The following is a 27,716-nucleotide window of genomic DNA, read 5'->3' on the forward strand; positions in this document are numbered from 1 at the left end:
GGGGATCTTGGGGAGATTTTTGAGGTTTTTGACGGGAATTTCGGGGGTTTTAGGGAAATTTTAGTGTTTTGGGATGAAATTTGGGGGTTTTTGGGTGAATTTTTGAGGTTTTGGGATTAATTGGGTTTTTGGATGAATTGTGGGGGTTTCGGGGAGAAATTTGAGGGTTTTGGGGTGAATTTTGGGGGTGAATTTTGGGGTGAATTTTGGGAATATTTGGGGGAATTTTGGGGTGAATTTTGGGGAATATTTGGGTAAATTTTGGGGGTTTTGGGGAGAATTTTGGGGGTGAATTTTGGCATAAATTTTGGGGAGAATTTTGGGGTAAATTTTTGGGGATTTTTATTGGGAATTTTGGGGTTTGGGGTGAATTTTGGGGTGAATTTTGTGGTGAGTTTTGGGGTGAATTTTGGCGATTTTGGGGAGGATTTTGGAGTCAATTTGTCGGAAATTTTTGGTGTTTTGGGGTGAATTTTGGGGATTTCGGGATGAATTTTGAGCTTTTGGGGCGAACGTGGGGGAAGTTGAGGTGAATTTTGGGGGTTTTGGGGTAAATTCTGATGATTTGGGGGTAAATTTTGAGGATTTTGGGGTGAATTTGGGGTTTTGGGGGTGAATTTTGAGGATTTTGGGGTGAATTTGAGGTTTTTGGGGTGAATTTTGGGGTTTTTGGGGTCATTTTCCCGCCGTGACCATCGAGTCGCGGAGGACTCGGGGCCGGAGCGGCTCCACCGGAACCGGAAGAGGCGTGGCCAGAGCGGCTCCGCTGTTCCCATAGCAACGCCAGACGCCGGAAGTCCCATAACCGGAAGTGCCGGAGCCGGAAGTGCCGAAACCCGGAAGTGCCGATGGAGCGGCCGGAGGGTAACGTGGAGGTGGGGGGGGAACCCCAAAATCGCCCAAAAATGCCCCAAAATCGCCTCAAATCGTCCCAAATCGGCCTCGGGACCCCCAAAATCGCATCCGGGAGCCCAAAATTATCCAAAATCGACCCCGAGAGCTCCAAAATCGCTTCAAAGTTACCCAAAATCAGCCCAGGAAACCCGAAAATCCCAAAATTACCCCAAAATTCCCCAAAATTGACCAAAAATTGACCAAAAATTCCATAAAATTGTCCCGAATTTACGAATTTTTCCCAGGATCACACAAACCCCTCAGGAATTCCCAAATTTTCCCAAATTTTCCCCAAATTCGTGCCGCAATTCCCCAAAATTCCCATTTTTTTTTCCCCCCCCACGATTTTCCCCAAAATTCCCAAATTTTCCCCAAATCCTCCGCGAATTCCCCCTTAAAGGCCTGAAGGGTAAAAAAAAAAACCCAAAATTTTTAAAAATAAACAACAAAAAAATAAATCGTCAGAAATCTTAAAAAAAAAATGGGAAAATGCCAAAAAAATCCCCCAAAAAACTCCTTAAACTCCCTAAAAGTCCCAAAAATCCCCCAAAATTCTCCTAAAACCCAAAAAAATCCCTCAAAATCCCTAAAAACTCCCAAAAATTCCTTAAAATTCCCCAAAATTTCCAAAAATCTCAAAAAAATCCTACAATTTCCAATAAAAATTCCCCAAAATAAAAATCCCCAAAAACGTCCATAAAATCCCTCAAAAGTCCCAAAATTCCCTAAAAAACAAACAAAAAAATCCCCCAAAAAATCCCTAAAAAAGCACCAAAAAAATCCTTTAAAATACCCCAAAATAATAAAAAAAAAATTCCCAAAAATTCCTCAAAATAATCTAAGAAAATTCCCCCAAAAATCTCAAAAAATTCCAGGAAAAAAAAAAAAAAACCAAAATTCCCCCAAAATTTCTAAAAATCACCCCAAAAATATCCAAAAATATTTTTAAAAATCCCAGAAAATCCCTCAAAAAATGCCCAAAAAAACACAAAGAAAACACAAAAAATCCCTTTTTCTCCCCAAAACTCCCCAAATTTTTGCCATTTTTTCCAAAAAATTCCAATTTTTTTCTGAATTCTTAAAATTTTTCAATTTTCCCCCAAAATCCCAGAAAAAATCCCAGAAAAATCCAAAAAAAATTCCAAATTTTTCCCGTTCCAGCCGGGATCCTGTGCTGGGTTTTTTGGGGCTCAAAAATCCCCAAATTTCCCCCAAAAAAATCCGATTTAAAAATCCCAAAATTTCCAATAAAATCCTCAAAAAATCAACCAAGAAAACCCCCAAAAAAAACCCCAAAAAAATCCCAAAAAAACTTTAAAAATTCCCAAAAAATCTGCAAAAAATATCCAAAAATCTCCTTAAAACACCCAAAATTCACCCAAATTTCTCCTAAAACCCCAAAAAATTCCCTAAAAACTCCCCAAAATCCCTAAAAATTCCCCAACATTTCCCCAGTTCCCAAAAATTCCCAAAAGTTCCCACGGGAATCTCAGGAAAACCCAAAAAAAATCTCCCAAAATTTCAAAAAAACTCAAAAAAAAAAACCAAAAATCCCCCAAAAAGAGACCAAAAATCGCAATAAAACCCCTAAAAAATCCCATTTTTCCCCAAAATTCCCCAATTTTTTCCCCTAAATGCCCCAAATTTTCCCAAAATTACCCAAATCCCCCAAAAATCCCGAAAAAACCCCAAAAATCCTAAAAAAATCCCAAATTTCCCCCCAAAAATCCAAAAAATCCCAATTTTCCAGGCTCGATCCAGTGCCGGGTTTTCTGGGGCTCCCGCGAAGTCTCGCGTTGGGACCGCCCCAAATCTCGCGAGAGGCTGCGCAGGGCGGTGGCGGTGAGCGGAAAACCCGGAGCGGATCCGGGGACGGAGCGGGAGCGGATTCGGGGATTTGGGGATTTTGGGGGGAAATTCGGGAATTTTGGGGTTTTTTGGGGGGAAATTCGGAAATTTTTGGGATAAATTTCTGGATTTTGGGAGGAAATTTGGGATTTTGAGGATTTTTGGGGGGAATTTGGGGGATTTGGGGATTTTAGGGGGGAATTTTGGGGGAATTTTTTGGGATTTTTGGGAAGAATTTGGGGAATTTTGGGGGGGAATTCCGGAATTTTTGGGAGGAATTTTGGGGAATTTGGAGGAAATTCGGAGATTTGCGGAAAATTTGTCAAAAATTTGGGACCTTTTGAGGAAAATTTGGGGATTTTTGGGGGAAATTTGGCAATTTTTGGGGGAAATTTGGGGAAAAAGGGATTTTTTAAAGAATTTTTGAGGGATTTGGAAAATTTTGAGGAAATTTGGGGATTTTGGGGGATTTTGGGTGGAATTTTGGGGATTTGGGAGGGATTTTTGGGGGGAAACTTGGAAAAATTTGGGGATTTTTGGGGGGAAATTTTGGGGATATTTGGGGAAAATTTGGGGAAAATAGGGATTTTTTTAAAGAATTTTTAGGGGGATTTGGAAAATTTTGAGGAAATTTGGGGATTTTGGGGGATTTTCGGTGGAATTTTGGGGATTTGGGAGGAATTTTGGGGGGAAATTTGGAAAAAATTGGGGATTTTGGGGGGAAATTTGGGAAAAATAGGGATTTTTAAAGAGTTTTTGGGGATTTGGAAAATTTTGGGGAAATTTGGGGATTTTGGGTGGAATTTTGGGGATTTAGGGGGAATTTGGGGATTTTGGGGAGAAATTTGGGATTTTGGGGGGGGGGAATTTTGGGGGGATTTTTGGGGAAGAATTTTGGGAATTTTGGGAGGAATTTTGGGTGGATTTGGGAATTTTGGGTGGGATTTTTTTTTTTTCATTTTGGGGAATTTTGGGTGGAATTTTTGGCAATTTTTGGGTGGAATTTTTGGCAATTTTTGGGTGGAATTTTTGGCAATTTTTGGGTGGAATTTTTGGCAATTTTAGGGCGAATTTTGGATGGAAGTTTTTGGAATTTTGGGTGAAATTTTGGGTGGAATTTTCGGTGGAATTTTTGGCAATTTTGGGGGGAATTTTGGGTGAAGTTTTTTTTTAATTTTGGGTGGAATTTTTGGTGGAATTTTTTTGGAATTTGGGTGAAATTTTGGGTGGAATCTTGGGTGGATTTGGGAATTTAGGGTGGAAATTTTTTTTTCATTTTGGGTGGAATTTTTTGGGAATTTTGGGGGATCTTTGGGTGGAATTTTTTTGGGTGGAATTTCAGGTGGATTTTTTTTTCATTTTGGGGAATTTTGGGTGGAATTTTTTGGGAATTTTTTGGGAATTTTTTGGAAATTTTGGGTGAATTTTGGGTGGATTTGGGAATTTCAGGTGGAATTTTTTTTTTTTCATTTTGGGGAATTTTGTGTGGATTTTTTTGGAATTTTGTGTGGAATTTCGGGTGGATTTTTTTTCATTTAGGGGAATTTTGGGTGAAATTTTTGGGGAATTTTTTTTGAATTTTTTGGGAATTTTGGGTGGAATTTTTTTTGAATTTTGGGGGAATTTTGGGTGGAATTTTTTTGGGTGGAATTTCGGGTGGATTTTTTTTTCATTTTGGAGAATTTTGGGTGAAATTTTTTGGGATTTTTTTTTAATTTTTTGGGAATTTTGGGTGGAATTTTTGGGGAATTTTGGGTGGAATTTTTGGTAATTTTTTGGGGTATTTTGGATGGAATTTTTTTGGAATTTTGGGTGAAATTTTGGGGTGAATTTTGGGTGGAGTTTTTTTGGAATTTTGGGTGGAATTTTGAGTGGAATTTTTTTGGAAATTTTGGGTGGATTTGGGAATTTCGGGTGGTTTTGTTTTTTTTTTTTATTTTGGGGAATTTTGGGTCGGAATTTCTGGGACTTCCGAGGAAACTTTTAGGGATTTTTTGGGGAAATTTCGTGGAATTTTTGTGGAATTTTTTGGGAATTTTGAATGGAATTTTTGGCAATTTTGAATGGAATTTTTGGTAATTTTTTTGGGGAATTTTGGGTAGAATTTTTTTTTTTTTTGGGAATTTTTTGGAAATTTTGGGTGGGATTTTGGGTCGAGTTTTTTGGGAATTTTTGGTGGAATTTTGGGTAGAATTTTTGGTAATTTTGGGTGGAATTTTTGGCAATTTTGGTGGAATTTTGGATGGAATTTTTTTTGGCATTTTGGAGGAATTTTGGGTGGATTTGGGACTTTCGGGCGGAATTTTTGGGGAATTTTTGGTCGGAATTTCTGGGACTTCCGAGGAAACTTTTAGGGATTTTTTGGGGGAATTTCGTGGAATTTTGTTTGAATTTTTTGGGAATTTTGGGTGGAATTTTTTTTAATTCTGGGTGGAATTTTTTGGCAATTTTGGGTGGAATTTTGGGTGGAATTTTTGGGAATTTTGGGTGGGATTTTTTTTTTTCATTTTGGGGAATTTTGGGTGGAATTTTTGGTAATTTTTTGGGGTATTTTGGATGGAATTTTTTTGGAATTTTGGGTGAAATTTTGGGGGGAATTTGGGGTATATTTGGGAATTTCGGGTGGAAATTTTTTTTCATTTTGGGGAATTTTGGGTGGAATTTTTGGTGGAATTTTTTCGGAATTTTGGGGGAATTTTGGGTGGAATTTTAGGTGGAATTTTGGGTGGATTTGGGAATTTCAGATGGATTTTTTTTTTTCCATTAGGGAATTTTTTTGGATTTTTTTTTGGAATTTTTTGGCAATTTTGGGTGGAATTTTGGGTGGAATTTTTTGGCATTTTGGAGGAATTTTGGGTGGAATTTTGGTTGGATTTGGGAATTTCGGGTGGAATTTTTGGGGATTTTTGGGTCAGAATTTCTGGGACTTCCGAGGAAACTTTTGGGGATTTTTTTTGGAAATTTCGTTGAATTTTTGTGGAATTTTTTGGGGAATTTTGTGTGGATTTTTTTTTTGAATTTTGGGTGGAATTTTTTTTTTCATTTTGGCAATTTTGGGTGGAATTTTTTGGGAATTTTGGGTGAAATTTTGGGTGGAATTTTGGGTGGATTTGGGAATTTCAGATGGATTTTTTTTTTTTCATTTTAGGGAATTTTTTTGGATTTTTTTTGGAATTTTGGGGGAATTTTGGATGGAATTTTTTTGGCATTTTGGGGAATTTTGGGTGGAATTTTTTGGGAATTTTGGGGGAATTTTGGGTGGAATTTTTTTTGAATTTTTTGGGAATTTTGGGTGGAATTTTTTTGGGTGGAATTTCGGGTTGATTTTTTTTTCATTTTGGGGAATTTTGGGTGAAATTTTTGGGGAATTTTGGGTAGAATTTTTTTGGAATTTTTGCTGGAATTTTGGGTGGAATTTTTTGCAATTTTGTGTGGAATTTTTGGCAATTTTGGGTGGAATTTATTGGGAATTTTTTGGGAATTTTTTGGGAATTTTTTGAAATTTTGGGTGGATTTTGGGTGGAATTTATGGCAATTTTGGGTGGAATTTTTGGCAATTTTGGTGGAATTTTTTGGGAATTTTTTGGGAATTTTTTGGGAATTTTTTGGAAATTTTGGGTGGGATTTTGGGTGGATTTGGGACTTTCGGGTGGAATTTTTAGGGAATTTTGGTCAGAATTTCTGTGACTTCCGAGGAACCTTTTAGGGAATTTTTTTTGGAATTTCGTGGAATTTTCGTGTAATTTTTTTGGAATTTTGGAGGAATTCTGGGTGGAATTTTGGGTGGATTTTGCAATCTTTAGGGAATTTTTTTGGAATTTTTGAGGAATTTTCGGGAATTTTGGGCAATTCCGGCTCCTCTTCCCCTCCCCCAGTGACGTTTTCTCGTTTTTCCCCCCAAATTTTCGGGAATTTTGGGAATTTCGGGAATTGGCAGCGGCTGCTGCTCCCTCAGGGATTCCCCGAGAGCGTCAGCCCCGACTACGGCCGCTACCAGTGCTGGGACAGCCTGCAGGTACTGGGGATACTGGTTTGTACTGGGAGGGACTGGGAGGGACTGGGAGGGACTGGGAGGGACTGGGGGGGACTGGGGGGGACTGGGAGGGACTGGGAGGGACTGGGAGGGAACTGGGAGGGACTGGGAGGGACTGGGAGGGACTGGGAGGGACTGGGATGGACTGGGAGGGACTGGGAGGGGACTGGGAGGGACTGGGAGGGAACTGGGAGTTACTGGTTTATACTGGGAGGGAACTGGGAGGGACTGGGAGGGACTGGGAGGGACTGGGAGGGACTGGGAGGGACTGGGAGGGACTGGGAGGGAACTGGGAGTTACTGGTTTATACTGGGAGGGAACTGGGAGGGACTGGGAGGGACTGGGAGGGACTGGGAGGGACTGGGAGGGAACTGGGAGGGGAACTGGGAGTTACTGGTCCATACTGGGAGGGGATTGGGATGAACTGGGAGGGAACTGGGATGGACTGGGAGGGACTGGGAGGGAACTGGGATGATACTGGGAGGTGATGGGAGGTTACTGGTCCATACTGGTTTATACTGGTCTGTACTGGTTTATACTGGTCCATACTGGTTTATACTGGTTTATACTGGTTTCTATAGATTTCTACGGGGTTTTTTGGGTCCATACTGGTTTATACTGGTCCATACTGGTTTATACTGGTTTCCATGGATTTCTATGGGGTTTTTTGGGTCCATACTGGTTTATATTGGTCCATACTGGTCCCATACCGGTTCATACTGGTCCATACCGGTTTATACTGGTTTATACTGGTCCGTACCAGTTCCATACCGGTTTATACTGGTTTATACTGGTTTATACTGGTTTCTATTGATTTCTACGGGCTTTTTTGGGTCCATACCGGTTCATACTGGTCCATACTGGTTTATACTGGCCCATACTGGTCCATACTGGTCCATACTGGTTTATACTGGTTAATACTGGTTTCTATGGATTTCTATGGGGTTTTTTGGGTCCATACTGGTCCATACTGGTTTATACTGGTCCATACTGGTCCATACTGGTTTATACTGGTTTCTATGGATTTTTACGGGGTTTTTTGGGTCAATACTGGTCCATACTGGTCCATACCGGTCCAACACCGGTTTATACTGGTTCATACTGGTTCATACTGGTTTATACTGGTTTCCCAGGCTCTCTGCTCCTCGCTGTGCTCGTCTCTCTCCGCCCGGGCCGTGCTCGAGGCCGTCGGGGTCGGCGACGGCGCCGCCTCCGTCACCGGGGCCGCGCTCACCTGGCTGCTGAGAGGTGGGGCCCGACTCCCAAATCCCGGATGGAATTCCCAAATTCCCGGAAAAATCCCGGAGTTCCCATCAAAAATATTGAATTCTTGGAAAAATCACAGAATTCTCATCAAAAATCCCGAATTCCCAGAAAAAAAAACTGAATTCACAACCAAAATCCCAATTTCCCAGCCAGGATTCCCAAATTTCCGGAAAAATCCCAGAATTCACATTAAAAATCCTGAATTCCCAGGAAAAATCCCCAATTCCCAGAAAAAATCCTGGAGTTCCCATCAAAAATATTGAATTCTTGGAAAAATCACAGAATTCTCATCAAAAATCCTGAATTCCTGAAAAAATCCCGGAATTCCCATCAAAAATCTTAAATTCTCGAAAAAATAACAGAATTTACATAAAAAATCAGGAATTCCCATCAAAAATCCCGAATACCCCAAAAAATCCCGGAATTCCCATCAAAAATATTGAATTCTCAGAAAAATCCCAAAATTCCCATCAAAAATCCCGAATTCCCAAAAAAATCCCAGAATTCCCAGAAAAATCCCGGAATTTCCATCAAAAATCCCAAATTCCTGAAAAAATCCCGGAATTCCCATCAAAAATCCCGAATTCCCGGGAAAATCTCGGAATTCCCATCAAAAATATTGAATTATCGGAAAAATCACGGAATTCCCATCAAAAATCCCAAATTCCCAGAAAAAAACCTGAATTCACATCCGAAATCCCAATTTCCCAGCCGGGATTCCCAAATTCCCAGAAAAATCCCGGAATTCGCATCAAAAATATTAAATTCCCCAAAAAATCCCGGAATTCACATCAAAAATCCCAAATTCTCGGAAAAAAATCAGAGAATTCCCATAAAAAATCCTGAATTCATGGAAAAAAATCCCGGAATTCCCGTCAAAAATCCCGAATTACAGGAAAAATCCCGGAATTCCCATCAAAAATTCCGAATTCTCAGAAAAATCCCGGAATTCACATAAAAAATCCCAAATTCTCGGAAAAATACCGGAATTACTGTCAAAAATCCCAGAATTCCTGAAAAAATCCCAATATTCCCATCAAAAATCACAAATTCTTGGAAAAATCCCGGAATTCCCATCAAAAATCCCGAATTTAAAAAAAAAAAAAATGGAATTCCCATCAAAAATCCCCAATTCCCAAAAAAAATCCCAGAATTCCCATCAAAAATCCTGAATTTTCAGAAAAACAAAAAGAATTCCCATCAATAATCCCGAATTCACAGAAAAAATCCCAGAATTCCCATAAAAAATACCGAATTCCTGAAAAAATCCCGGAATTCCCATCAAAAATCCCAGAATTCCTCAAAAAATCCCAGATTTCTGAAAAAATCCCAGAATTCCCATCAAAAATCTCAGAATTTCTGGAAAAATCCCAGAATTCACATCAAAAATCCCCAATTCCCAGAAGAATCCAGGAATTCCCATAAAAAATATTGAATTCTCAGAAAAATCCTGCAATTCCCATCAAAAATCCCAGAATTCCTGAAAAAATCCCAGAATTCCCATCAAAAATTAAGGAATTCCCATCAAAAATCCCGAATTCTCAGAAAAATCCCGGAATTCCCATCAAAAATCTTGAATTCTTGGGAAAATCACGGAATTCCCATCAAAAATCTTGAATTCTCGGAAAAATCCTGGAATTCCCATCAAAAATCTTGAATTCCCAGAAAAATCCCAGAATTCCCATCAAAAATCCCGAATTTCTGAAAAAATCACAGAATTCCCATCAAAAATCCTGAATTCCCAAAAAAATCCCGGAATTTCCATCTAAAATCCTGAATTCCCAGAAAAATCCCAGAATTCCCAGAAAAATCCCCGAATTCCCATCAAAAATCCCCAATTCCCAGAAAAAAAAACGGAATTCACATCCGAAATCCCAATTTCCAAGCCGGGATTCCCAAATTTCTGGAAAAATCACGGAATTCCCATCAAAAATCCTGAATTCTCAGAAAAATCCCGGGATTCCCATCAAAAACCCCGAATTCTCAGGAAAAAAAACAGAATTCACAACCGAAATCCCAAATTCCCAACCAAAATCCAGGAATTCCCAACTAAAATCCCGAATTTCTGGAAAAAATCCCATAATTCCCATCAAAAATCCCCAATTCCCAGAAAAATCCCGGCATTCCCATCAAAAATCCCAACGTCTCGGGGAAAAAAAACCAAAATTCCCAACCAAAATCCAGGAATTCCCAACCAAAATCCCGGAATTCACATCAAAAATCCCGTATTTCCAAAAAAAAAATGGAATTCCCATCAAAAATCCCAAATTCCCAGAAAAATCCTGGAATTCCCATCAAAAACCCCAAATTCTCAGAAAAAACACACAGAATTCACAACCGAAATCCCAATTTCCTAGCCAGGATTCCCAAATTTCCGGAAAAATCCCAGAATTCACATTAAAAATCCCGAATTCCCGGAAAAAATCCTGGAATTCCCATCAAAAATCTTGAATTATCGTAAAAATCCCGGAATTCCCATCAAAAATCCCCAATTCCTGAAAAAAAACAGAATTCCCATCAAAAATCCCCAATTCACGGGAAAAAAAATGGAATTCCCATCAAAAATCCCCAATTCCTGAAAAAATCCCGGAATTCCCATCAAAAATCCCCGAATTCCCAGAAAAAAACCCGAATTTCTGGAAAAACCCTGGAATTCACTTTAAAAATCCCTAATTCGCGGAAAAATCCCAGAATTCCCATCAAAAATCCCAGAATTTCTGGAAAATCCCGGAATTCCCATCAAAAATCCCCAATTCCTGGAAAAAAAAACAGAATTCCCATCAAAAATCTTGAATTCACAGAAAAATCCTGGAATTCTCATCAAAAATCCCCAATTCTCGGTAAAATCCTGGAATTCCCATCAAAAATCCCAGAATTTCTGGAAAAATCACGGAATTCACATCAAAAATCCCCAATTCCCGGAAAAATCCCAAAATTCCCATCAAAAATCCCGAATTCACGGAAAAATCCTGGAATTCCCATCAAAAATCACGAATTCTTGGAAAAAATCCCAGAATTCCCATCAAAAATCCTGAATTCCTGAAAAAATCCCACAATTCCCATTAAAAATCCCAAATTCACAGAAAAAAAAAACAGAATTCACATCCGAAATCCCAATTTCCCAGCCGGGATTCCCAAATTTACGTAAAAATCCTGGAATTCCCATCAAAAATCCCCAATTCCTGAAAAAAATCACGGAATTCACATCAAAAATCCCCAATTCTCGGAAAAAAAACCAAAATTCACAACTGAAATCCCAAATTCCCAACCAAAATCCAGGAATTCCCAACTAAAATCCCAGAATTCCTGAAAAAATCCCAAATTCCAAACCAAAATCACAGAATTCACAATCAAAATCCTGGAATTCCTGAAAAAATCCTGGAATTCCCATCAAAAATCCTGACTTCCCAGGAAAAAAAACAAAATTCACATCCAGAATTCCCAAATTTCCAACCAAAATCCCGGAATTCCAAACCAAAATTCCCAAATATCCCCACGGAAATTCCCCACAAAAATCCCAAATTCCAGGAAAAAAAACAGAATTCACAACCGGAATTCCCAAATTTCCCACGAAATTCCCAAATTTCCCACAAAATTCCCAAATTCCCAGCCAGAATTCCCAAATTTCCCACAAAACCCCAGAATTCCCAAAAATATATCCTGGAATTCACAGACGGGGTCGGGATCGTCACCCGGATCGTCTTCGTGTGGCTGCAGGGGTGAGACTGGGACGGAACTGGGTCATACTGGTTTGTACTGGGACGGACTGGGAGGAACTGGGAGGGAACTGGGATAAACTGGGAGGGACTGGGAGGGACTGGGATGGACTGGGATAAACTGGGAGTGAACTGGGATAAACTGGGAGGGACTGGGAGGGACTGGGAGGGACTGGGAGGGAACTGGGAGGGACTGGGAATGGACTGGTTTGTACTGGGAGGGAACTGGGCCATGCTGGTTTATATGAAAGGGTTAAAAATGGGGACTCATCGGTGCTGGGGATGATTTTTTATACTGGTTTTTACTGGTTTTTACTGGTTTGTACTGGTTTATACTGGTTTTTACTGGTTTATACTGGTTTATACTGGTTTATACTGTTTTTTACTGGTTTATACTGGTTTTTACTATTTTTTACTGTTTTATACTGGTTTATACTGATTTTTACTGGTTTATACTGGTTTTTACTCATTTTTACTGGTTTATACTGGTTTTTACTATTTTTTACTGGTTTTTACTGGTTTATACTGGTTTATACTGATTTTTACTGGTTTGTACTGGTTTATACTGGTTTTTACTGGTTTATACTGATTTTTACTGGTTTATACTGATTTTTACTAGTTTATACTGGTTTGTACTTGTTTTGTACTGGTTTATACTGATTTTTACTGGTTTATACTGGTTTGTACTGGGTTTTACTCGTTTTTACTGTTTTATACTGGTTTATACTGATTTTTACTGGTTTTTACTGTTTTATACTGGTTTATACTGGATTTTACTGGTTTATACAGGTTTTTTACTTTTTTTTTACTGTTTTATACTGGTTTTTACTGGTTTTTACTGGCTTATACTGGTTTTTACTGTTTTACTGTTTTTTACTGTTTTATACTGGTTTATACTGGTTTTTACTGGTTTATACTGGTTTTTACTGATTTATACTGGTCTATACTGGTTTATACTGGTTTCCTCCCCCAGGAGCCACCTGGACTGTGAGGCCAAGCAATGGCGGTGAGGCCCCGCCCCTTTCCGCATACAAGACCACGCCCACCCAAGCCCCGCCCCCTTTACCACATATCGCATTGGCCCTTAAGCTCCGCCCCTTTGTAATATAAGGTCATGTTCATTAAGCTCCGCCCCCTGTGCAATATCTGGCACGGCTACTAAGCCACGCCCCTTTTCCATATATGATAATGTACCACCTTTAAGCCCCACCCCCTTTCCATATATAGCATTGGCCCTTAAGCTCCGCCCCTTTATAAGGTCATGGCCCTTAAGCTCCACCCCCTGTGCATTATAAGGTCATGGTCCTTAAGCTCCGCCCCCTGTGTAATATCTGGCATTGCTAAGCCACGCCCCTTTCCATATATGATAATTTTCCATCCTTAAGCCACGCCCCTTACCATATATGGCATTGGCCCCTCAGCTCCGCCCCTTTGTAATATAAGGTCATGGCCCTTAAGCTCCGCCCCCTGTGTAATATCTGGCACTGCTGCTAAGCCACGCCCCTTTCTCATATATGATAATGTGCCATCCTTAAGCTCCGCCCCCTGTGTAATATCTGGTACTAAGCCACGCCCCTTTCCAATATATTATAATTTGGCATCCTTAAGCCCCGCCCCTTACTATATATGACAATGGAGGTTAAGCTCCGCCCCCTGTGTATTATATGGCACTGTTAATAAGCCACGCCCCTTTTCCATATATGGTAATGTGCCATCCTTAAGCTCCGCCCCCTGTGTATTACATGGCACTGCTACTAAGCCCCGCCCCTTTTCCATATATGGTAATGTGCCATCCTTAAGCCCCGCCCCTTACCATATATAGCATTGGCCCTTAAGCTCCGCCCCCTGTGTAATATAAGGTCATGGCCCTTAAGCTCCGCCCCCTGTGTAATATAAGGTCATGGCCGTTAAGCTCCGCCCCCTGTGTATTATCTGGCTCTGCTACTAAACCACGCCCCTTTTTCATATATGGTAATGTGCCATCCTTAAGCTCCGCCCCTTTGTCATATATGGCACTGATCCTTAAGCTCCGCCCCCTTTGTAGTATATGTCAGTGTACCTAAGCCACGCCCCTTTTCATATATGATAATTTGCCATCCTTAAGCCCCGCCCCTTCCCGTATATAGCATTGGCCCTTAAGCTCCGCCCCGTGTATTATCTGTCACTGCTACTAAGCCACGCCCCTTTTTTACATATGGTAATTTTATTCAGCCATTAAGCCCCACCCCCTTTCCCATATATGGTAATGTTATTCAGTCATTAGGCCCCGCCCCTTTCCCATATATGGTAATGTTATGCAGCCATTAAGCCCCGCCCCCTTTGTAATATATGGTAATGTTATGCAGCCATTAAGCCCCGCCCCTTTCCATATATGGTAATTTTATTCAGCCATTAAGCCCCACCCCTTTGCCATATGTGGTAATTTAATGCAGCCATTAAGCCCCGCCCCCTTTCCCATATATGGTAATGTTATTCAGCCATTAAGCCCCGCCCCTTTCCATATATGGTAATTTAATGCTACCATTAAGCCCCACCCCTTTCCATATATGGTAATGATATGCAGACATTAAGCCCCGCCCCTTTCCATATATGGTAATTTAATGCAACCATTAAGCCCCACCCCTTTCCCAATTCCATAATTGGCCCCTCCCGGCCAAGCCCCGCCCCCTCATTTGCATCCCAGGCTGGTGGCGGACGTGCTCAATGACGTCGCCCTGGTGATGGAAATCCTGGCACCCCATTGGCTGAGCCTTGGCCCCGCCCTCCTGGTCATGGCGGCCGCCGCCAGGGTGAGACTGGGTTATACTGGGAGGGACTGGGTTATACTGGGTTATACTGGGAGGGGACTGGGTTATACTGGGTTATACTGGGAGGGGCTGGGATGGACTGGGAATAAACTGGGTTATACTGGGAGGGACTGGGTTATACTGGGAGGGACTGGGTTATACTGGGAGGGACTGGGAGGGAACTGGGAGGGACTGGGTTATACTGGGACGGAACTGGGAGGGAACTGGGAGGGAACTGGGAGGGAACTGAGAGGGACTGGGAGGGACTGGGTTATACTGGGAGGGACTGGGTTATACTGGGAGGGACTGGGAGGGAACTGGGAGGGACTGGGTTATACTGGGAGGGACTGGGGGGGACTGGGAGGGAACTGGGTTATACTGGGAGGGACTGGGAGGGAACTGGTTTATACTGGGAGGGACTGGGAGGGAACTGGTTTATACTGGGATGAACTGGGAATAAATTGGGATGAACTGGGATAAACTTGGATGTTACTGGTCCATACTGGGAGGAACTGGGAGGGACTGGGAATAAACTGGGATGAACTGGGATGTTACTGGTTTATACTGGGAGGGACTGGGATGGGACTGGGATGACACTGGGAGGGACTGGGAGGTTACTGGTTTATACTGGGAGGGACTGGGAGTCAGTTTAGGGGCTTAAACTGGTCCATACTGGTTTATAGTTGTCCATACTGGTTTATACTGGTTCATTCCATTTATACTGGTCTAAACCAGCATATACTGGTTTATACTGGTCCATACTGGTTTATACTGGTTTATGCTGTTTTTTCTCTTTGTACTGGTCCGTACTGGTCCATACTGGTTTATACTGGTTTATACTGGTTTGTACCAGTTTTTCCCATTTATATTGGTCCATACTGGTCCATACTGGTTTATACTGGTTTATACTGGTTTATGCCGTTTTTTTCTATTTGTCCTGGTCCGTACTGGTCCGTACTGGTTTATACTGGTCTGTACTGGTGGCAGTGCGTGGTGGGCGTGGCCGGCGGCGCCACCCGGGCGGCCTTGGCCGTGCACCAGGCCCGGAGGGACAACGTGGCCGACGTGGCCGCCAAGGACAGCAGCCAGGTGGGACTGGGAGCACTGGTTTGGACTGGGAGGGCACTGGGAGGGGATTGGGACCATCCATACTGGTTTATACTGGTTTGTACTGGTTTATACTGGTGCAGAGTTGCTCATCCAATATGGCGGCCAAATAATGTAATCCAAGATGGCCGCCAAGGACAGCAGCCAGGTGGGACTGGGAGCACTGGTTTGGACTGGGAGGGCACTGGGAGGGGATTGGGACCGTCCATACTGGTTTATACTGGTTTTTACTGGTTTATACTGGTGCTGAGTTGCTCATTCAATATGGCGGCCAAATAATGTAATCCAAGATGGCCGCCAAGGACAGCAGCCGGGTGGGACTGGGAGCACTGGTTTGGACTGGGAGGGCACTGGGAGGGGACTGGGAGGGGATTGGGACCGTCCATACTGGTTTATACTGGTTTGTACTGGTTTATACTGGTGCTGAGTTGCTCATTCAATATGGCGGCCAAATAATCTAATCCAAGATGGCCGCCAAGGACAGCAGCCGGGTGGGACTGGGAGCACTGGTTTGGACTGGTTTGGACTGGGAGGGAACTGGGAGGGGACTGGGAGGGGATTTGGGCCGCCCATACTGGTTTATACTGGTTTATACTGGTTTATACTGGTTTGTACTGGTGCTGAGTTGCTCATTCAATATGGCTGCCAAATAATGTAATCCAAGATGGCCGCCAAGGACAGCAGACGGGTAGGACTGGGAGCACTGGTTTGGACTGGGAGGGCACTGGGAGGGGATTTGGATCGTCTATAGTGGTTTATACTGGTTTATACTGGTTTATACTGGTGCTGAGTTGCTCATTCAATATGGCGGCCAAATAATGTAATCCAAGATGGCCGCCAAGGACAGCAGCCGGGTGGGACTGGGAGCACTGGTTTGGACTGGGAGGGCACTGGGAGGGCACTGGGAGAGGATTGGGACCGTCCATACTGGTTTATACTGGTTTGTACTGGTTTATACTGGTGCTGAGTTGCTCATTCAATATGGCTGCCAAATAATGTAATCCAAGATGGCCGCCAAGGACAGCAGCCGGGTGGGACTGGGAGCACTGGTTTGGACTGGGAGGAGATTGGGATAGTCTCTACTGGTTTATACTGGTTTGTACTGGTTTGTACTGGTTAATAGTGCTCAATGAGCTAGGAATCCAAGATGGCGGCCAAATAATGCAATCCAAGATGGCCGCCAAGTGACTTATCCAATTGATCCGTACTGGTCCATACTGGTTTATACTGGTCATACTGGTCCATACTGGTTTATCCTGGTTTATACTGGTTTATACTGGTTTTACTGGTTTATCCTGGTTTATACTGGTTTATACTGGTTTTACTGGTTTATACTGGTTTCTATCAATCTATACTGGTCATACTGGTCCATACTGGTTTATACTGGTTTTATACTGGTTTATACTGGTTTTTATCAACCCATACTGGTCCATACTGGTCCATACTACTTTATACTGGTATATACTGGTTTGTACTGGTCCATACTAGTTTATATTGGTTTTATACTGGTTTATACTGGTTTCTATCAATCTATACTTGCCTATACTGGTATATACTGGTTTTATACTGGTTTTACTGGTTTATACTGGTTTATACTGGTTTCTATCAACCCATACTGGTCCATACTGATCCATACTGATCCATACCGGTTTATATTGGTTTTATACTGGTTTATACTGGTTTCTATCAATCTATACTGGTCTATACTGGTAAATACTGGTTTATACTGGTTTTTACTGGTTTTAGTGGTTTATACTGGCTTCTTTCAATCCATACTGGTCCATACTGGTTTATACTGGTTTTATACTGGTTTATACTGGTTTCTATCAACCCATACTGGTCTATACTGGTCCATACTAGTTTATACTGGTATATACTGGTTTATACTGGGTTATACTGGTATATACTGGTTTATACTAGTCCATACTGGTTTATACTAATTTTATACTGGTTTATACTGGTTTCTATTAACCTATACTGGTCTATACTGGTTTATACTAGTTTATACTGGTCCATACTGGTTTATACTGGTTTTACTGGTTTATACTGGTTTCTATCAACCCATACTGGTCCATACTTGTCCATACTAGTTTATACTGGTATATACTGGTTTATACTGGTTTATACTGATTTATACTGGTCTATACTATTTTTATACTGGTTTATACTGTTTTCTATCAATCCTTATTGGTCCATACTGGTTTATACTGGTTTTATACTGGTCCATACTGGTCTGTCCTGGCAGGAGACGCTGGTGAACGGGGCGGGGCTGCTGCTGTCGCTGCTGCTGCTCCCCCTATTGGACGGGCGGCCATGGTGAGGGCGGGGCCGGGGGCGTGGCCAGTGGGCGTGGCCAATGGGCGTGGTCACTGTGGGGGCGTGGCTAAAGGGACAAAGGGGCGTGGCCTAAGAGGGAATAATGGCGAAGGGGCGGAGCTTAATTAGAATTGGGTGTGGCCGGGGGCGTGGCCAGTGTGGTGGGCGTGGCCAGGGTGGGGGCGTGGCTTAAGGGACAAAGGGGCGGGGCCTAAGGGAATAATGATAAATGGGCGGAGCTTAATTAGAATTGGGTGTGGCCGGGGGCGTGGCCAGGGTTGTGGGCGTGGCTAAAGGGACAAAGGGGCGTGGCCTAAGAGGGAATAATGGTAAAGGGGCGGAGCTTAATTTAAATAAATGTTGAAAGGGGCGTGGCCTAAAAGAGGAGGAGCTTAAAGGGGTGTGGCCGGAAGTGGGGTGGGTTTTGTGGGAAGGGGGCGTGGCCAGAAGGTTTTTGGGGCGTTTCAGGTGAGGTGGGCGTGGCCCAGGTGAGATTTGGGCTTTTTTAGGTGAGGTGGGCGTGGCCCAATTAAAGTGGGCGTGGCTTTTTTTGATAAAGGGGCGTGGCTTATTAATAAGTGGGCGTGGCCTAGCCTCACCTGGTCACGCCCTCACCTGTCCAGGTGAGGTGGGCGTGGCTTATCCTGAACTGGGCGTGGCCTATCAATAACTGGGTGAGGCCCAGGTGAGGTGGGTGGGGCTCAGGTGAGGTGGGCGTGGCTTTTTATGGGAAAGGGGCGTGGCCTATCCATAAGTGGGCGTGTCCCAGCCTCACCTGGCCCCGCCCTCACCTGTCCAGGTGATGTGGGCGTGGCCTATCCATAACTGGGTGAGGCCCAGGTGTGGTGGGCGTGGCTTTTTGTGAAATGGGCGTGGCTTTTTCCTAAGTGGGCGTGTCCCAGCCTCACCTGGCCACGCCCTCACCTGTCCAGGCTCACCTGGGCCGCGCTGGGGCTGCTCCTGGCCGCTCACCTGGGCTCCAACATGGCCGCCCTGGGCTCCCTCACCCTCACCTCCCTGAACAGGCCCCGCCTCCGCCTGGCCATTGGCTGGGCCCTGCGAGGGGGCGGGGCCGGCGGGGAAAGGGGCGTGGTCAGCCCCGGAGTGGGCGGGGTCGAGCTGGAGCTGCCCCGCCCCGAGCAGGTGAACCCGCGGGAGCCGCTGCTGCCAGGTGAGGGAGCCTGGGGGCACCTGGGGGCACCTGGGCACACCTGGGGGCACCTGGGGAGGATTTTGGGACCATTTTGGGGTCACCTGGGCACACCTGGTGGGCTTTGAGGCCATTTTGGGCACACCTGGACACACCTGTGGGCACCTGGGGGGGTTTGGGGCCATTTGGGCACACCTGGGCACACCTGGGCACACCTGGATGGGATTTTGGGGTCACCTGGGGGGATCTGGGGCCATTTTGGGGTCACCTGGGCACACCTGGGCACACCTGGGAGGGATTTTGGGGTCACCTGGGGGCACCTGGGGGGATTTGGGGCCATTTTGGGGTCACCTGGGCACACCTGGAGGGGATTTGGGGCCATTTTGGGCACACCTGGGCACACTTGGAGGGATTTGGGGCCATTTTGGGGTCACCTGGGCACACCTGGGGGCACCTGGATGGGATTTGGGGCTAATTTGGGCACACCTGGGCACGTTTGGGGCCATTTTGGGGGCACCTGGGCACACCTGGGGGGGATTTTGGGCCATTTTTGGGTCACCTGGGCACACCTGGGGACACCTGGGCACACCTGGATGGGATTTTGGGGTCACCTGGGGGGAATTTGGGGCTATTTTGGGGTCACCTGGGCACACCTGGGGGCACCTGGGGGCACCTGGGGGGGATTTGGGGCCATTTTAGGGTCACCTGGGCACACCTGAAGGGGTTTGGGGCCATTTTGGGGTCACCTGGGCACACCTGGGGGGGATTTGGGGCCATCTTGGGGTCACCTGGGCACACCTGGGGGGGATTTTGGGGCCATTTTGGGGTCACCTGGGGTCACCTGGACACACCTGGGCACACCTGGGGAGGATTTTGGGGAATTTGGGGTTTCCTGGGTGCCCCTGGGGAGGGTTTGGGACCATTTTGGGGCCATTTTGGGGTCACCTGGGCACACCTGGGGGCACCTGGGCACACCTGGGGGGAATTTTGGGGCCATTTTTCGGTTCACCTGGGCACACCTAGGGGGGATTTTAGGGCCATTTTGGGCACACCTGGGCACATCTGGGGGGGTTTGGGGGCCATTTTGGGCACACCTGGGCACACCTGGGGGGGAATTTGGGGCCATTTTGGGGTCACCTGGGCACACCTGGACACACCTGGGGGAGATTTTGGGGTCACCTGGGCACACCTGGGGGCACCTGGGGGGGTTTGGGGCCATTTTGGGCACACCTGGGCACACCTGGGGGGGATTTTGGGGCCATTTCGGGGGCACCTGGGCACACCTGGGCACATCTGGATGGGATTTTGGGGGCACCTGTAGGGGATTTTGGGGCCATTTTGGGGTCACCTGGGCACACCTGGGGAGGATTTTGGGGCCATTTTGGGGTCACCTGGGCACACCTGGGGGGGATTTGGGGCCATCTTGGGGTCACCTGAGGACACCTGAGGGGGATTTTGGTGGATTTGGGGTCACCTGGGCACACCTGGATGGGATTTTTGGGTGACCTGGGGGGGATTTGGGGCCATTTTGAGCACACCTGGCCACACCTGGGCACACCTGGAGGGGATTTTGGGAATTTTGGGGTTTCCCGGTCACACCTGGAGGGGATTTTGGGGGATTTTGGGGTTTCCTGGGTGCCCCTGGGGGGATTTTGGGGCCATTTTGGGCACACCGGGGGGGGATTTGGGGCCATTTTGGGGTCACCTGGACACACTTGGAGAAGATTTTGGGGGATTTTGGGGCCATTTTGGGGTCACCTGGACACACTTGGGCACACCTGGGGGCACCTGGGGGGGATTTTGGGGTCACCTGGGCACACCTGGAGAAGATTTTGGGGGATTTTGGGGCCATTTTGGGGTCACCTGGACACACCTGGGAGGATTTGGGGCCATTTTGGGTTCACCTGGGCACACCTGGGGAGGATTTTGGGGGATTTTTGGGTCACCTGGGCACACCTGGGGGCACCTGGGCACATCAGGGGGGATTTGGAGCCCTTTTTGGCACACCTGGGGGGGGTTGTGGCTATTTTGGGGTCACCTGGACACACCTGGGCACACCTGGGGAGGATTTTGGGGGCACCTGGAGGGGATTTTGGTGGATTTGGGGTCACCTGGGCACACCTGGATGGGATTTTTGGGTGACCTGGGGGGGATTTGGGGCTATTTTGGGGTCACCTGGGGTCACCTGGTCACACCTGGGGGGGATTTTGGGGTCACCTGGGGGCACCTGGGCACACCTGGGGGGGATTTTGGGGTCTCCTGGGGCCATTTTGGGGACACCTGGGAGGGTTTGGGCCCATTTTGGGCACACCTGGGCACACCTGGGGAGGATTTTGGGGTCACCTGGACACACCTGGGGGGGATTTCGGGGCCTTTTTGGGGTCACTTGGACACACCTGGGATAGGATTTTTGGGAATTTGGGGTTTCCCGGTCCCACCTGGAGGGGATTTCGGGCACACCTGGATGACGTCACTGCCCCTCCCCCCCCCCCAGGGTTCGGGTCCCGCCTCCGCCTCCACCTGGGGGCGCCCCTGGAGCGGCTCGTGAGCAGGTGAGGGGGGCAAAATTTGGGAATTTTGGGAATTTTTGGGATTTTTTTTGGTGATTTTTGCGGGGAAAAATTGGGGGAAATTTTGTTGTTTTTATTTAATTTTTCGGGGATTTTTTTTGAATTTTTGGAATTTTTTTTTTTAATATTTTTATAATTTTTGGTGATTTTTTTAGTGGTTTTTTGGAATTTTTTCGTGGCATTTTCTGGAAATTTTGGGGGGAAATTTTTTAGGGAAATTTTTGGAAAAATTTTATTTTTTGGGGGGAATTTTTGTGAATTTTTCAGAGTTTTTTTGTACATTTTTTTATTGTGATTTTTTTGTGGTTTTTTTTAATGGGAGTTTTTAGGGCATTTTGGGGAAAATTCTTGTAATTTTTATTTTGGGGGAATTTTTTGAATTTTTGGGAATATTTTTGGAATATTTTTATAATTTTTGGTGATTTTTTGTGGTTTTTTGGAATTTTTGGGGCAATTTTTGGCATTTTTGGGGCAATTTTTGGCATTTTTTGGGGAAAATTTTTGGGAAAAGTTTTCTATACATTTTTTTGATTTTTGCGGAATTTTTGAATTTTTTGGGATTTTTTTTAGGATATTTATATTATTTTTGTGATTTTTTCTGTTGTTTTTTTGAATTTTTGGGGGGAATTTTGGGAGAAATTTTGGGGAAAATTTTGGAGAAATTTTTTGGGGGAAATTTTTTTTTTTAATTTTTGGGAAATTTTTTTGAATATTTTCGTACTTTTGGGGGTTTTTTTGTATTTTTGGGGAATTCTGGGGGAATTTTGGGGAAAATTTTTCGAGAATTTTTTGGGGGGGAATTTTTTTTTATTTTTGGGAATTTTTTTGAATATTTTAATAATTTTTTGTGGTTTTTTTGTATTTTTTTTTAATATTCGGGGGAAATTTATGGAATTTCGGGGGAATTTTCTGGGAATTTTGTGGGAATGTTGTGAATTTGTCGGAATTTGACCAATTTTGGGATTTTTCCCCCCCGTTTTTCAGCGAGGCCGAGTTCCGGAAGGCTCTGGAATGCGGAACCCCCGATTACATCATCGTGCTCCGCCCCTCCCAAGGTGGGAAAAACCCCCAAAAATCCCCCAAATTCCAAAAATTTTAGGGGAAAAAAAATCAAAATTTTGGGAGGACAAAGAAAAAAAAATCCAAAATTTTGGGGGAAAAAGGAAAAAATTCCAAAATTATTCTGGATTTGGGGAATAAATTCCTGGAACATTCCCAGATTTTTGGGCCCATTCCCAAATTCTGGGCCCGAATTCCGGGAACATTTCAGGATTTTTGGGAATGAATTCTGGGAACATTTCTGGATTCAAGGAACATTCCCAAATTCCGAAGCCCATTCCCAGATTTTTGGGAATGTTTCCGAATTCTGGGCACGTTTCAGGATTTTTGGGAATGAATTCCAGGCATGTTCCTGGATATTTTGGGAACGATTCCTGGGACCGCTTCCGGATTTTTGGGAATGATTCCTGGGAACGCTCCCGGATTTTTGGGAATAAATTCCGTGAATATTCCCGGATTTTTGGGAACGTTCCCGAATTCTGGGCACGTTTCAGGATTTTTGGGAATAAATTCCGGGAATGTTCCCGGATTTTTGGGAATGTTCCCAGATTTCTGGGTTTTTTGGGCCCATTCCCGAGTTCTGGGAACATTTCAGGATTTTTGGGAACATTTCTGACCCCAGATTTCTGGGCTTTTTTGGAAACATTCCCAAATAATTCCGTGCCCATTCCCGGATTTTTGGGAACGCTCCCGGATTTTTGGGAACGTTCCTGAATTCTGGGCACGTTTCAGGATTTTTGGGAATAAATTCCGTGAATGTTCCTGGATTTTTGGGAATGTTCCCGGATTTTTGGGAACGATTTCTGTGAACGCTCCCAGATTTTTGGGAACGCTCCCGAATTCTGTGCCCATTCCCGGATACAGGATTTTTGGGAATAAACTCCAGGAATGTTCCTGGATTTTTGGGAACGATTTCTGGGAACGCTCCCGGATTTTTGGTCCCATTCCCAAAAATCTGGGCCCGAATTCCGGGAACAAATCAGAATTTTTGGGACTAATTTCTGGGCACATTTCAGGATTTTTGGGAATAATTTCTGGGAACATTTCAGGACTTTTGGGAATGAATTCTGTGCCCATTCCCGGATTTTTGGGAACGTTCCTGAATTCTCGGAATGTTTCCGGATTTTGGGAATGAATTCCAGGAATGTTCCCGGATTTTTGGGAACAATTCCTGGGAACACTCCCGGATTTTTGGGCCCATTCCCGAATTCCGTTCCCGAATTCTGTTCCCGGATTTTTGGGCCCATTCCCAAATTCTGGGCCCGAATTCCGGGCACATTTCAGTATTTTCGGGAATAATCCCTATTCCCATTCCCGTTTTCCCGCAGGCCGCGTGTCCGTGGGGCTCCGTCGCGGCGCTCCCTCGGTATCGGCGCTGTTCGGCTGCGCTCAGGCGCTGCTGCTGGAGCAGCTCCTGGGGCCGCCCCTGGGGGGCGCCGCCACCGCCCTGGGACGGAAACTGGCGCCGCTGCAGAGACGCCTGCAGAGCTGCCGTGAGCGGGTTTGGGGAATTTGGGGATTTTGGGGGATTTGGGGGGAATTTTGGGGGTTTTGGGGAATTTTTGGGGATTTTTGGGAATTTTTGGAGGGTTCAGGATGGATTTTGGGGGGTTTAAATGGGAATTTTTGGGATTTAAATTGGACTTTTTTGGGAAATTTTGAAGAATTTTGGGGATTTTTGAGAATTTTGGGGAATTTGGGGGAATTTTTGGGGGATTTTTGGCAACATTTTGGGAATTTTTTGAATTTTTTGTGAATATTTGGGGAAATTTTGGGCAATTTTGAGGCTATAAATGGGATTTTAGGGGCATTGTTTGGGGGGTTTAAATGGGATTTATTTTGGAGTTTAAATGGGATTTTTTGAGGTTTAAATGGGATTTTTTTGGGAAATTTGGGAAATTTTGGGAAGATTTGTGAATTCTTGGGAATTTTTAGGAATTTTTGGGGGATTTTTGGCAACGTTTTGGGGTATTTTTGGGAATTTTTGGGTAAATTTTGGGGAATTTTGGGGAATTTTGGGGCTATAATTGGGATTTGTTGGGCATTGTTTGGGGGTTAAATGGGATTTTTTTTTGGGGGGCATTTTTGGGGGGTTTAAATGGGATTTTTGGAAAAATTTTGACAAATTTTGGGAAATTTTTGGGAATTTTTTTGATTTTTTGGGATTTTGGGGGAATTTCAGGGAATTTTTAGGAATTTTGTGGGATTTTTACAGGTTAAATGGGATGTTTTGAAATTTTAAACGGGATTTTGGATGATTTTTGGGAATTTCGGGGGATTTTTAGGAAATGGTGAGGAATTCTGGGGAATTTGGGGGATTTTGAGGAATTTTGGGGCAAGTTTTTGGGATTTTGGGGAAATTTTGAGGCTATAAATGGGATTTTTGGGGCATTTTTGGAGGGTTTAAATGGGATTTTTTTGGGATTTAAATTGGATTTTTTGGGGCATTTTTGGGGGGTTTAAATGGGATTTTTAGGAAAAATTTTGGCAAATTTTGGGAAATTTTTGGGAACTTTTTTGGAATTTGGGGAATTTTGTGGGAATTTCAGGGAATTTTAAGAATTATGTAGGATTTTTGCAGGTCAAATGCGATATTTTGAGGTTTTAAACGAGATTTTGGATTATTTTTGGGAATTTCGGGGAATTTTTAGGAAATGGTGAGGGATTTTTGGGGAATTTTGGGGATTTTGGGGCGAATATCGGGAATTTCGGGATTTTGGGGTGAATATGGTGGATTTTGGGGAATTTGGGGAATTCCGGTGGGATTTTGGGGCTGATCCGCCGCCCGCCCCTCCCCCCCCAGCTGCGGGCGCGGTGCCCTGGGGGGTCGTGGCCGAGACCTCGCGGCTCTTCCGGGAACTGGGCCCCGCCCTCCTGCGAGGTGGGTGCACTTCCGGTACACTTCCGGGTTCCACTTCCGGGTTTTACTTCCTGCTTCCGGTCCCTCCCGAGCCACTTCCGGGTTTTACTTCCTGCCTCCGATTCCTCCCGAGCCACTTTCGGTTTTTACTTCCTGCTTCCGGTCCTTCCCGAGCCACTTCCGGGTTTTACTTTCTGCTTCCGGTCCCTTCCTTTCCCTCCCGAGCCACTTCCGGGTGTTTCTGCTTCCGGGTGCCAGGAACGCGTCACTTCCGGCGGAATTTCCGGGTTGCGAATTCGGGAATTTGGGGGGGGGGGGGGGGGGGATTTTGGGGGGAATTTGGGAATTTTTGGGGGGAATTTTCTGGAATTTTGCAGTTCTGGGGGAATTTTCTGGAATTTGGGGGGATTTTTGTGGGAATTTTCTGGAATTTGGAAAATTTTGGGTGGAATTTTCGGTAATTTCGGGAATTTGGGAAATTTTGGGTGGAATTTTCTGGAATTTGGGGAATTTTGGGTGGAATTTTCTGGAATTTGGGGAGGAATTTTCTGGAATTTTAGAGAATTTGTGGAAATTTTGGGTAATTTGAGTGAAATTTGTGGGAATTTTGGGGGGAATTTGCGGGATTTTGGTGAAATTTTCGCTAATTTCGGGAATTTGGGAAATTTTGGGTGGGATTTTCTGTAACTTCGGGAATTTGTGGTAATTTTGGGTGGAATTTTCTGGAATTTGGGAAATTTTGGGTGGAATTTTCTGGAATTTGGGAAATTTTGGGTGGAATTTTCTGAAATTCGGGTAATTTTGGGTGGAATTCTCTGGAATTTGGGTAATTTTGGGTGGAACTTTCTGAAATTTGGGGAATTTTGGTGGAATTTGGGGGATTTCGGGCAATTCTGGGTGAATTTTGGGTAATTTGTGTGGAATTTGTGGGAATTTTGGGTGTAATTTGCGGGATTTTGGTAAAATTTTCGCTAATTTCTGGAATTTGGGAAATTTTGGGTGGAATTTTCTGAAATTTGGGAAATTTTGGGTGGAATTCTCTGGAATTTGGGGAATTTTGGGAAATTTTGGGTAATTTGAGTGAAATTTGTGGGAATTTCGGGTGGAATTTGGGGGATTTTGGTTAAATTTTCGCTAATTTCGGGAATTTGGGGAATTTTGGGTGGAATTTTCTGGAATTTGGGTAATTTTGGGTAAAATTTTCTGAAATTTGGGGAATTTGTGCGGAATTTGCATGAATTTTGGGTGGAATTTGCGGAATTTTGATAAAATTTTCGCTAATTTCGGGAATTTGGGAAATTTTGGGTGGAATTTTCTGAAATTCGGGGAATTTTGGGTGGAAATTTCTGTAATTTCGGGAATTTGGGAAATTTTGGGTGGAATTTTTTGAAATTTGAGAGAATTTGGGGGAATTTGTGCGGAATTTGTGGGAATTTTGGGTGTAATTATCTGAAATTTGGAGAATTTTGGGTGAAATTCTCTGAAATTCGGGAAATTTTGGGTGGAATTTGCGGGATTTTTGTGGAACTTTCTGTAACTTCGGGAATTTGGGGAATTTTGGGTGGAATTTTCCGGAATTTGGGACATTTTGGGGCGCCCCCGCAGGACTCGAGGCCGCGGGCTGGGACACGCAGCGCCCCCTCCTGGCCACGGACGAGTGGAGCCTCGAGTGGGCGGAGCCAGCGCCGGGCCACGCCCACGAGTGAGGCCACGCCCCCCTCCAGCAAAGCCACGCCCCCTTCGGCAAAGCCACGCCCACTTTCCGTGGGAAAAGGCGGGAAATGTCACGGAAAATAAAAATTTTGTGGAATTTTGGTGTTGTTTTGGTGGATTTTGGGGGGATTTTGGGGGATTTTGGGGGAATTGGGGAATTGTGGGAGGGTTTGGGGGAATTTTGGGGGATTTTTGGGTGGGTTTGGGAGAATTTTGGGAGATTTTTGGGAGATTTTTGGGTGGATTTGAGTGAATTTTGGGTGCATTTGGGAGATTTATGGGTGGATTTGGGGGATTTTTGGGTGGATTTGGGGGATTTTGGGGGATTTTGGGGGAATTTTGGGTGGGTTTGGGAGAATTTTGGGAGATTTTGGGGGGAATTTTGGGTGGGTTTGGGA

The 27,716-nt window shown here is 44.5% G+C and overlaps 1 protein-coding gene across 1 annotated transcript; it reads left to right on the plus strand.

The window, feature by feature from the left end:
- The first annotated feature begins 783 nt into the window (after positions 1 to 783).
- Positions 784 to 27,415, plus strand: RUSF1 (RUS family member 1). Its single transcript, XM_041719586.2, has 15 exons — positions 784 to 864; positions 2,645 to 2,736; positions 6,680 to 6,757; positions 7,909 to 8,023; positions 11,715 to 11,760; positions 12,731 to 12,763; positions 14,441 to 14,546; positions 15,531 to 15,632; positions 17,896 to 17,966; positions 18,899 to 19,137; positions 21,611 to 21,668; positions 22,671 to 22,741; positions 24,074 to 24,238; positions 25,549 to 25,626; positions 27,211 to 27,415. The coding sequence occupies exons 1-15, from the start codon at positions 849 to 851 to the stop codon at positions 27,309 to 27,311; spliced, it is 1,371 nt and encodes a 456-aa protein (XP_041575520.2). The 5' UTR covers positions 784 to 848; the 3' UTR covers positions 27,312 to 27,415.
- The last annotated feature ends 301 nt before the right edge of the window (positions 27,416 to 27,716 follow it).

Source organism: Taeniopygia guttata, chromosome 16 (genome assembly GCF_048771995.1).
Source record: "Taeniopygia guttata chromosome 16, bTaeGut7.mat, whole genome shotgun sequence".
NCBI lineage: Eukaryota > Metazoa > Chordata > Aves > Passeriformes > Estrildidae > Taeniopygia > Taeniopygia guttata.